The 11,586-nt window shown below is 52.6% G+C and overlaps 4 protein-coding genes across 4 annotated transcripts; 1 reads left to right on the top strand and 3 right to left on the bottom strand.

Annotated features, from left to right (window-relative positions):
* Positions 1-2,948: 2,948 nt before the first annotated feature.
* On the bottom strand, positions 2,949-4,658 carry J4E92_001273 (uncharacterized protein; the record flags this gene model as incomplete). Its single annotated transcript, XM_051492686.1, has 5 exons — positions 2,949-3,142; positions 3,200-3,341; positions 3,394-4,041; positions 4,088-4,189; positions 4,287-4,658. The coding sequence occupies 5 exons, from the start codon at positions 4,656-4,658 to the stop codon at positions 2,949-2,951; spliced, it is 1,458 nt and encodes a 485-aa protein (XP_051358198.1).
* Positions 4,659-5,167: 509 nt separating this feature from the next.
* On the top strand, positions 5,168-6,298 carry J4E92_001274 (uncharacterized protein; the record flags this gene model as incomplete). Its single annotated transcript, XM_051492687.1, has 2 exons — positions 5,168-5,230; positions 5,279-6,298. 2 exons carry the CDS (start codon positions 5,168-5,170, stop codon positions 6,296-6,298), a joined length of 1,083 nt encoding a protein of 360 aa, XP_051358199.1.
* A 310-nt stretch (positions 6,299-6,608) lies between these two features.
* Positions 6,609-7,511, bottom strand: J4E92_001275 (uncharacterized protein; the record flags this gene model as incomplete). Its single annotated transcript, XM_051492688.1, has 1 exon — positions 6,609-7,511. One exon carries the CDS (start codon positions 7,509-7,511, stop codon positions 6,609-6,611), a length of 903 nt encoding a protein of 300 aa, XP_051358200.1.
* A 388-nt stretch (positions 7,512-7,899) lies between these two features.
* Positions 7,900-11,335, bottom strand: J4E92_001276 (uncharacterized protein; the record flags this gene model as incomplete). The annotated part of the gene is made up of 2 exons (XM_051492689.1): positions 7,900-10,214; positions 10,861-11,335. 2 exons carry the CDS (start codon positions 11,333-11,335, stop codon positions 7,900-7,902), a joined length of 2,790 nt encoding a protein of 929 aa, XP_051358201.1.
* Positions 11,336-11,586: the final 251 nt, after the last annotated feature.

The following is an 11,586-nucleotide window of genomic DNA, read 5'->3' on the forward strand; positions in this document are numbered from 1 at the left end:
CTCAGTCATGAACCCTGTAATCTTGCCTAGCGAACCGTTCACTAGTGTGTCGTCCATGTTCTTGACCAACATGACCTGAGCGCCTTTCTTGAGGTGTATTTGCGCTGGTACCATGCAGCTCTGTAGTAGCCTGTCGCGCTGCTCCTTGTTCGTGATCGTGCCTCCGTCGCGAGCTTCAAACAAGAAGACGTTGCCGTGAAGTTGTTGCATACGCGTAGTGTTCGCCCGGTCGACCTCCTGGCGCGTGGGGAAAAGTTCTGTGGCTTCGACGCTCTCGTCTCCCTTTGGTAGTGGTCGTTCCAATTGCTTAAATTTCTGGATCGAGTCTTGAGTCAGGCGGCCCTCTCGCATCTCGTTGAGCATGTTCGCAAAGACTGGGTCTTTTTGACGGAAGACGTGGTGCAGACCGATAGTGTGCTCGATGCTTGTAGTCCAGGTGCCTGCATCGAAAGCGAACTTGGCTTGCCGTCCTGACTCTGGTACTGGGGGTAACTGGAAGAAGTCGCCGGTGATGACAAGCTGAATACCGCCAAACGGCCTGCCGTTGTTGCGAATTGTCCGCGCAATGGACTCCAGTTTGTCGAATAGATCACCGTCCACCATCGAAACCTCGTCCATGATCAGTACTTTGGTACGCATCCATCGTTGCTTGGCCTTCTGATTCCGTCGAATCTTCTTGACCAAGTCCTCTACAGGCTCTTTGCCAAGTCCAATACCTGCGAAACTGTGTAGGGTAACACCGCCAATGTTGCATGCTGCCAGACCAGTTGACGCTGTCACCGCCACCCGATCGGGCTCACGGGCGTATTTCCGTCGCAGTGCAGCGATGATCTCACGAAGCAGAACCGATTTACCAGTACCTGTCATTGTCAGCACAATCTCATATGAACAATCCTGTTAACATACCAGCAGAACCAGTGAAGAAGACACTCTTCTTGTACTCCGTCACCAGGTTCAGCACATTCTGTTGTTCTTCACTGAGGAAGATCTTGTGGATGGTGTTCTTCTTCTTTTTCTTAATGGCCTCCTTCATGTCCTCATCTGTGCCTAGGTTCGCCTTCGCTTGAGCTTTGTTGGTCTCCCTAAAAGTCTTCTGCTGCTGCTTCAGCGCGCTCTGGGTCGTGTTCCAAGGGTATTGTGATTTCGACTCCTTCACTGGTGTTGACACTGCCTTGACGGCCTCCTTGACCACTCTTTTCCTGGGTGGCGCAATCTCTTCTTCCTCCTCCTCTTCCTGTATCGATTGCTGCTTCTGGGCCTGTGTCCACGGTAGAGTACGACGCTTTGTCTTCGGTGGCTCTGGCTTCTGCGGTGTCTTGTAGTGCGATAGGGGCGAAGAAGACCACGGTATTGGCTGGCTACTAGGCTGCTCTGGCTTGAGATCCGCAGTGTGCGCTCTCGAGTTGTACCCCGAATCGGCTGAGCCTCCCGAACCAACGCGAGGTAACGTAGGATATGTGACAGTGCCCTTTGTCGCTGGGTCTTCAACATCGAGATCTATGTCGCTATCGAAGTCGTCTTCATCAAACAAAGCCTGGGCTAGGACGCCGGGGTTGTTGCGCGAAGATGTGTGGAATGCAGCCGGCAAATCGTTCTCCTTCTCGTCAATCTCAGCAATGTTGAGTGAGGGGTAGTCAAAGTCATCTTCTTGTGAGTTCAACGACTTGACGAGCCCATTCGACGTCCGCTTGGTCCCTTGTGTAGTTGCCCCAATGGCGGTTTTCGTCTCGTTTCCTACAGGACGCGTCGACGATGTCTTGGGCCCAGGGCGGTTGAAGGCGTTTCCGAGCGAAGCCTGCTTGTAGGCGTTGTTTGGGGGTGATGTAGACGCGATGGCATTGTGGTTCTGGACCGCCGACTTAAACATGGTAGTCGTCGTGTGCGGGCGAGTGGAGAGGTAGCCGAAGTAGTGGCGGGGTGGTGTTGTGGGCGAAGTGGTCGGCGGCTGCAGGTGTGATGTCGAGAAACGCGTACGCGGAAGGTGCGTGAGGGACCGTGTTGGAGGCGAATGCGTCCGAGCGGGATGTGGGATGCAAAAGAGCGGCGACCGTTTCGGATTGTACGGTTTAAGCGACGCACCTCTCTTCCCGAGGGTGGCAAGCATACAGCAAACAAAGAGAGCGCCGACAAAAGAAAGGATTACCGAGATGATGTCGAGTGTGTGCATGCCATCCGGCGCGGTGGGGTGTGAATGTTAGCATCAATTAGCGGACGGGCCCACAAAACGCGACACGACGTCTCAATGCGGATGCGCTAGAACAATACGTCACGTGCCGTCATCACAACGGTGTTTCTGCGGTGTATCTGAAAGCTTGATGGAACATGCAGGATCCCAGGCACCTTGACGCAGGTACAGAATTTGGCTGCCTCTAGGCGGCTCTATGACGTACTGTTGCAGACCTCACTTTGGCGAGAATACGTGTTGTGTGCTTGTGGCTTCAGTGCCTCGTACCATTCTATTACGCCTCCGTCACCATCAGTACTACCATCTAGTCCACAGTATAGTATACTATCCAAAGTCATACCGCGACGACCAGCGCGCGCCACAAGAAATCCACTTCCGGTATCATAAGAACTCGCTTTGGTATCAAGAAGAGAATTCGCTGGTATCAAGGAGAAGATTCAACGTCATAATAGATAGTGAAGGGGTAATCAGAGCCGAGGCCTGAAGCAACAGAAAACTAACACGAGATAGGAGATTCATTTTGAACCAAACGACCGTGAACCAGATCCCACAAGAAATGTACCAGCCATGCCATAAGACAACAACGCTTGCACCATTTTGGACAACGGAATTAATAACGACTCCCTAAGAACATAAAACCGAGTAGCTGATGAAATATGACCAGAAATCGGAGCTATCCAAAACAGCGCCCCCGTAAGCAAACAGGCGTGTTGGGACAATAGAGGGCACAGCGCTGAAGAGACAAATCTAACAAACGAGGTGCTTAGCCCTGGTATCCTCCAAAGCCATTCTGGTTGAAGGCTGCCTGGGGAGATTGGCCCCATTGAGGTTGTTGGGGAGCGCCACGGCCGTAGCCACCAGCGCTGCCTGGCTGCTGCATCTGCTGCTGGTAAGGCATGCCAGGGTTGCCAAAGGCTTGCTGCTGTTGCGCGAAGGGTTGTCCGCCGGGGCTGGGTCCTGCCCGCGCATTAGATTGCTTGTTTCGATACTGCAGCTTCCTCCGGTGCCGCTCACCTGAGGGTGACATGGGACCACCTTGTGGCCCACCACCATACTGAGGAAAGTACGCGCTTGGCGTCTGAGGATAAGCTGAGTTGGGCCCGCCCGCAGGCGAGTAACCCTCAAACTGGCCAGTCGGAGGACGGTCTTTGCCCCACTATATTAAAAATGTGAGCTAAGAAATAACAAAAGAGAACGAATCAACCTACGCTGCACTTCAGAGGACGGCCATTGACGTTGTAGCCGTTGAGCTGGCAGATGGCCATAGCAGCATTCTCATGAGTGTCCATCTTAATGAAGGCAAATCCGCGATCAGACTGGAAGCGGGTTTCGGTGACATAACCAAAGTTCTGGAAAAGCGGCACAAGGTCAGATTGAGAAGTGTAAGGAGTGAGGTTTCCGACGTAGCACGTGGTCTGCCACTGAGGAGTCTGAGCAACGACCATGTCGTAGCTCTGCACGCCATGGGTGGGGAAATGGTGGTGTCCGAAGGGAGTGGTCGGCGTCATACCCATGGAAGCCATGGCCTGCTGCTGGGAAATGGAAGGCTGTCCTTTCTGGTTGGCCCAGTTGCAGCGGATAGCGCGAGAGCCAAGCCACTCTCCGTCCATAGAGCTGAGAGCGCGATCAGCATCGGCGCGATCCCTAAACGCGACGAATCCGTAACCACGCGACCTGCCCGTCTTCATGTCCCACATAACGCGAGCCTCGGAAACGGGACCAAAGGTGGAGAAAGCTTGGAGGAGAACCTCGTCATTGACTTCGTTGGAAAGGTCACCGACGAAGATGTGGAAATGGTTAGATGTGTCTTCCTTGGCTGTATTGTTAGATTGGTAGGCCCAGTTAACACGGATTTCCTGTATCTGTCAGAACCGCCAGCACGTAATTGTCGAGCGCGCTTACGTTGTTGTGGATGCGGCGGCCGTTGAGGGTGGCCATACCACGCTCGGCGGCGCCAGGGTCATCATACTCGACGAAACCGTAGTTGAAGCCCTTGGAGTTGAACTGTTAGCGGTCAGCGGCACATGAATGTTGCAACACTTGCAAGATAAGCCCGGCCAGCTGTCAAGAGTTATGCAGCAGGTGCGGAGTGTTATCTTACAGAAGGAGAACTTGCAGTCTTGTCTGGGATAATCTTGACGCTCTGGACATGGCCAGTCGTCTCGAAGATCTGACGCAACACGTCCTCGGTGACCCGCGGGTCCAGTCCACCAACATATAGCGCCCGCTTGTTGGGCTCGGGGGCGGCGCGACGGGGGACGTAGCCAGGCTGGCCGCTGGTCGGGCTCATGGGGTTGCCCGACATGGGCGAGCTGATGGCGGTCGGGATGGGGTTGTTGTTCTGGGGGATAATGACGGGTGCAAGCGGCGGCGGCGGCATGTGCTGCTGCGGCTGGCCCTGGTTCTCGTAGCCGGGAGCGCCAGCGGAAGGGGGAGGAGGCAGCTGTGCCCCGGGGTTCTGCTGGTCGGCCATGGCTGCTGTCGCGGGGATGCGCACAAAAGTCGAGTCGCAAGAGGCGCAATTGGCGGCGGCGGGTATCGAGGACGTCGGCGGTGATGCGACGGTCAGGGCGACGAGGCCACGGGGAGGTCGAGGCTGGCGGGCGGGGTGGTGGCAGCTGGGTAGGCGGCAAGGAAAGTCAGTATGGAAAGCGCGACTAAGGCTACCAATAGAGAGCGGACAGCACTAGGAAAGGCAAGGGAAAACAAGAGGAAGAGAGATAGGAGAGACGAGCGCTGCGCCGAGCTGTGACGGCAAAGCTATAATCTCCACTGTGGGGTGAAGAAGGAGAGGTGTGAGAGGTGAGCGGGCGAGTTCGAAGAATTAGCGCCGCAGGCCACAAGGCACCCGAAGGAGCGGGAGCTATGAACGTAGTACCGTACTGCCGCTAGCCCAGCCTGCTAGCGGACCCTCTTGAGGTCCCGCGCCGAACCCATCACTGACACACGGCCGTACCTTTGCCTAGCACCTGCATGCCCATCATGGCCACCGCCGTAAACTCCACTCAGCACCTGGACATGCTCCAGAGCATGCTCAATGCTGTGGTATGTCCGGTCACGTGTCTGCTTCTGCGATCGCGCTAACATGCATAGTTCCTCCATTCTGGGCGCTTTCTCAAAGAGGAGCAGGCGGGCGGCGGCACCGGGCGCATGAGGCAGCAGCTGCAAAAGGTCGTGCCTTCTGCCACTGAGCGCTTTCACGATGCGCTCGACGAGCTCGAGAACGAGGTCCGCCTGGCGCAGACTGTCCTGCGCCGCGACATGGCGCTGCTCAAGCAGGACCGAAAGAAGAAGGAGGCCGCAGCGAAGCAGCACGAGGTCGAGAAGGCGCGACTGGCAGCGGAGGCGAAGAATGTCCCTGCGCCCGTCGAGGAAGAGCCAGTGAAGGTCGAAAAGGTTGCGACACCAGCAGCGCCCGAGCCAGCCGTGTCGCAACCAGAACAGGCGCCCGAGGCAGCGAGCGCAAAGGAGCCCGAAGCAGAAGAACCCCCGAAGAAAGAAGACGACGCGAAAGACGCGAAAGCGCCACCGCCGCCGCCCATCGAGACCGACGTCGAGCCCCCGAAAGACCCCCTCTTCGACGGCACGCCCACCACCGGCAACGCGCAAGAGTCCGAGTTCGACTTCGATGCCATGTTCGGCGACGCGATGGACACATCGGGCGACAACCCGCACCACGACATGATGGATACTTCGGGCGACATGGACTTCAACCTCGATGATGGCAACGACGGACCCTCGCTACTCCGCGGTCTCGAGGACTTCGCCAAGGACAGCGATGACGACGCGAACCAAGCCTCGGCCATGGACATTGACTTCACCATGTCAGATCTGCCAGGCTTAGATATGAATACCGACGCGACAGCGAACACGAGCGATAATGCGACAGCTGCAAAGCCCGCAGAACCAGAGCCCGAGCCTGCAAAGGCCGAGGAGCCCAAACCCGCCGAACAGCCGCCGGTCGAGGAGAAGAAGGAAGAGCCGATCACTACTACCAACGACGAGATGATGGACACCATGACTACGGATAACCTCGAAGATCTCTTCAACATGGAAGAATACGAGAACCCCGAGCAGTCGCAGTTCGACGACGCCTTCTTCAACTTCGAGTAGTAATCGGTCTTGCATACATGGCGTTAGTTTACAGAATTGCAGCACTGGGTATCGCTTGCACGGTATTGCAGGACATGGGTGGGCTCACGGCATTGGGATTACGGCGTATTGGAAGCATTTTGATACCCCAGCATATACCAGGAGGTAATTGTGAGACATTGAATGGAGTTTGTATACCCAGACCATCATGATAACACGCCGACCCATATTCATGTAACCGCTAACCTTTCCTCTGTGGCACTCCACTCCGACTGCTTCTTTCCCGGGATCCTCTGCAAAAGCTTTCTCAATATCTACATACACGCCTACTTCAGCTAGGCCTTGTCCCCTGGCCCTTGGTCGAGCTTCCTGGCATGATGCCTTTTAACGTTCGCCCAAGCATCGTCATCCTCAGGTAGTCGCTTTTCGCCGCTTCCTCATCAGACTCGTTATCAGTACTTTCAACGTCCGTGCAAGCATCCTGCTTAGCTACTTTCTTGTCCCTCAGCTCTTGATCCAGACGCACATAATCCACATTAGAGTATCCGCTAGTATGCGCGTAAGCGCCCGACTTATCTGGGCCCTTGTCCCCCACCGTCTCCGTCAGCAACTCCAGGATATCAGTGTATCTGCTCAGATTGTTTGTCTTGTGCCTAAGCTTCAACACCTCCCTATCCCAGGCTGATTCTGGACCCCACTTTCCTCCCCATTTCTTGCGTCCTTCTGCGATCCTTCTCATATCGGTCAAGCTCAAAGAAATGAGGTAGAGTACTTGAAGGACTGTGCTCCGCGCGTGAGATATTCTCTCTCGTTGGTGGCTCTTCCACGCGCTCTCCTTTTCGGAGTTCTTGAACTTCACAAGCTTCCCTTCAACACGGTAACTGTCCTGTAGGTAGTCCTCGTTCCTCTCTGCCCATCTCCTCAGGACGAATCTTTGGCGGTCGATCTCTTCTGGCGGTGCACGCTCGATCATATGCTGAGCTTCAGCGACCGTTAATGGGCCCGATATGCTGGGGCATGGAGCCTCGATGGCTTCACAAGGTGGTGTTTCATGTATCTGCTTATTCGCCAGCTCCTTTGCCAGATTAAGCTTTTTAAGAAGCTCCTTGAAGTCGTCCTTGCATCTTTCGAGTGCTAATTCGATGTTGACGCTCACGCTGAGTTTGGAGGGTTCTTCGGCGACTTGGCCAGATGATGGAGCGTAGGTTTTGTCTTTTGACTGCGTCGTTGCCATTATCGTTATCTCGGTCTAGTCAGCTCTGTGACGGTTTCAATATTCAACGTGCCGAAACGAGGCTGCTGCTTTGGAGGTAGGTGTTTGAGTCCTCGCTGCAGACCCGGCTGGTGAAGAGGTGGGTATGAGGAAAAGAAGTAAATGTGTATCGATTCTGACTTTTTAAAGTAGATGTCATGACTGTTCATCAAGACTCATGGAGTGACTGGCAAGACATGAATCACAGCATGAGATTATGACGAGTCAACAACCGGGTTGAGCTCCATCCCAAGCGTTTCGCATGCATGAAAGTCGCCGATGAAAGATGTTCATATCATACATGGAGTATCATTAGATTATACTACTAACCCCGCTGTGCATTCCGCCTTGGATGGCATGCCTTCCTTCGTTAAATGGATGCCGTGCCCTCCTTAGTTCCTATTTCCAAGTCCTCCAATCCCTTCATGATAACAGGTTCGTCAGTGACAGGATCCGTGTAACGGCTCTGACCATATGCTGGAGTGTCATCCGGAGACGACACCGGTTTGGTGCAACTACCAAGCCCGTACGCGTCTGTCACTCCCTTCAAATCCTCGTTGCGGCTAGCAAGGGAATTGACATACTGTTGTAGTTCTGTCGCTGAGTTGGAATGCGAGTCGGTGTCCGAGTCTGATAGTTCCTGGTCTTCCCCTGGGATACGCTCTCCCGTAATCAATGGAACCATCTCCTGCAACATCGCTTCGATCTTTCGGAGCTTTTGGCAAACGTCTTCGCATGCTTTGTTGCCCTTCGTGTACATCAATCTGTACTCGAGAGAGTATTTACCCTGCGAAAGAAGTCCGGTGTCAAGAGCCCAGCTTTCTAGATCGCGAAGTTCATGCTGAATAGCTTCGGGTGATGATAATTTCTGCTTAGTTCTTTCCTCAGCCCTGTCCAGGTGGTCAATAGCTACTGCGTACGCTTCCAAGCATGTTTGATGATATGTTTCGATAGTACGGCAAGCATCGCCTTCCAGGCCGCTGGGGGTATTGCTTGGCTGAATCAATCGCTCCAATGTCTTAATTTCCCGTCCAAAATTGCACACAGTCCCCCACGATTTCGGTGTTGACGATAAATTGGGATGCAAGTCTTCTTGTGTTCCATCGTTGGACTGCCGCTCCTCGAGCAGACGAATTAGCCTATACTGCATATGCTTGAGATACTCGATTATTGAGAGTTGGTCCTCAAATCTTGCATTGCAGAAGTCATACTCCAAACCTTCTTGGTTGTTGCGTTTTGGAGAGTCCTTGTGGTATCCACGAAGTCTTGCTTTCTTTGCCCATTCTTTTAATGCTTCGTTGTCTCTGCACCAGCTACTTCCAGGTGGCAACTCTCTTATCTTGAAACAACCATCAGGTTCATCGAAGTGGTACACGATCTGCCAATATTGCCAGATACAACTTTCGGTAAGATCTCTAGCGAGGTCTACCACTGCGGCACGTCGTGGAGGCAAAAGCGCAGCCGCATTCTCGTCATGCGCCCAGCCTTTGGAGGGCACTTCATCCTCAAACTCCTCATTATCTCGAAATGAGTACCAAATATACCAAAGAAAACAATTGTTGTCATTGAGTAACTTCAGGCTCTCTTTGCGCTCTGTCTCCGCCCGTGAAGTCTGGTCTTGTTGTACTGATGAATTGAGCGATCGCGGGCCCGATCTCGAGTCTGACTCTGAGAACGATAGACCGTCATCGAAAACGGCGGTTTGTTGTTTAATTGCCTCTATCCAAGCCACAGTATTTACCATTTGGAGGAGTATGTCTATGATCTGGTGCTGTAATTCAGGGCTCCCGCGAAGTCTGTGGTCAAAAGAGGCCTCATTTTCTTCAAGTACTCCGGCATTCCTCGCCCATTTTTCCAAGCAATCACGCTCCCGGTAAAGACGATCGAATAATCCATGCTCCTGCTGGTCCTCTGGTTTGCTGATGCTCTCAAGGGCCGAGGTGTATGCAGTAATGCAACTTACATACACCGTCTTGATAGTGTAAGCTGAAGTGTTTATCTGAGTGCCAGGCTCATCGAGGCTGACCAATCGCTCCAATCTATCAATGAATGACTGCAGTTCACGGAAGTCCACGAGGAACTCAGGGATTTCCACAAGCTTCAAGGGCCAGCCTTGACGAGCTCTACTTCTTGAGGACTTCCGCTTCTCTCTGACGAGTTCGGTCATACTCTTCAGGACTTCGTCCATATCTTTTAGAGATTGGTCGACCGCTTTTTGTTTTTGTGGATCAAGGTTGCGGTAGTCTTCTTTTGGTGTCAGCCACCTTATGGTTGTTGATCTCTTTTGTTGTGCTCTTGGTGGGAACTTGTACACGTTTGCGTCTTTTGCCCATCCTCGAAAACGTGAGTACTGTGTCTCAATGATCTTCGGTGCACGTTTCCGACCTTGGAATCGCTTGCTGGCGTGTCTGAGAGGATCTCGGATGTTGTATTTGTATATTTCCAAACGATGTCGAGTAAATAAACGGACTTTTCGTACGGCCAAGTCCTGCTCCTTTTCCCCAGCATCGAAATCAGAATCAGATGATGTTGAAGCAGTAGTTGCTTCGGCAATATAGCGATCCAGGTCTGTTGCTTCTGCCATATCGTATGTTTGTTTCGTTCGATGGCCCGTATATCGAGGTAGCAGAGGGTTGCCTTTCGGAAGCTTTGATCGAAGTGAAGAGTTTATTTGCTTCTCATCTTCTTAAATACATGCTGTGACTGTTCCAATCGATGACTGCTATGTAGACTCATCATTTCATGGATCAGTATGGTGACTCCGACTCCAGACCACCATAGCTCAGAATAGAGGCGACCCACAGATACCTGCATCGTTGTTTCTCAGATCGCTAGACCTGACTGCTTCGTAAGGTTCACATAGTGACTAATGAGCATGAATCAGAAAATAACAGTCATTGAACTGAGGCTGAGCAGTGTATAGCTGTCATGTGCGGCATCATCCTCCAATGCACGTCTGTCTAGTTCAATACCTCACCCAGATCAATTAACGTATATTAAAATTTCCTGCAGCCGTTGTCCCATTGATAAATCTGCCATTTCAAGTGGTACCATGATGTCGATCAAACATGATTCTTTACTCGATCTTAGGCCTTCCGCCGATGACTATCCACTGTATTGTTCTGCCCGCTTGCCGTATTTGCCGCATCTAGCCTGGAATGATCCATGGAGACACTCGCATTTGTTTCATGCGTGGAGGCTTCAGGAGGCAACTGGCCCGGCGGACCATTTCTGCGCGTCATCTAGATCCCAAGAGAAGCCTGGCTTTCGGCAAGCGAGCCTAAAACTTGTTTGAAGGTTATTTTCTGTGAATTTGGGTGGCTCAAAGAACCGTATGCTGTCGTAGGGACACGGGCCGATCCTGAGACCGATCCCAAGTCTAGTTTTGAGGCCAGTAGTTCTCTTGGGTCGGCCTTTTCTTGCGCGATTTCGGCCATCATTTTGAGCGCAGTTTCGATGTTAAGGAGTGGCCTCAAGACATGCTTTAAGACCTGGCGTCTCGATTTGGAACTTGCGCGAGTTTCGTAGTCGAGAGAGACGTTCTCTTTCGAACATACTCCGGTTATTTCCGCCCATGTGATTAGATCCTTACACAGGCGTCCAGTAGCTTCGAGTACCGGTTCGCTATTTATCGGCTTATCCAGGTCGTCGATATTGCTCCACATCTTCCCGTAGGCGGCTAGGCAGCGCTTATACATCGTCGTTGCTTTGGTCGATTCGATCCAATCTTCAAGCTTCTTGTTGACCATAGCTAGCTGACCAAACATCTCGCTCACGGTCGGCTCGGGCCTGTTCCTCGGAATCATTGTTTTTATCGTTGGAGATGTTAACTTAACGTCCTCTCCAGCTTCGTATCGGTACTCACCGGTATCCTCATCTTTGTCATATTTATTGATTTGGTGTACTTGCTGAATGCAGGCCGTAGTAGAAGGATCTAGGAAGGAATGGTGAGAGCGGAAAGTCTATTCTGCTATTCATCTTCTCAAATACTTACAATGACTTTGCAGCAACTGTGTATGACCAGTCTCTACTCAATCGTCATGAATCAAAAGCGTCA

The sequence above is a fragment of the Alternaria infectoria genome (assembly GCF_024043175.1).
Source record: "Alternaria infectoria strain BMP 0036 chromosome Unknown scaffold_1, whole genome shotgun sequence".
In the NCBI taxonomy this organism is placed as follows: Eukaryota; Fungi; Ascomycota; class Dothideomycetes; order Pleosporales; family Pleosporaceae; genus Alternaria; species Alternaria infectoria.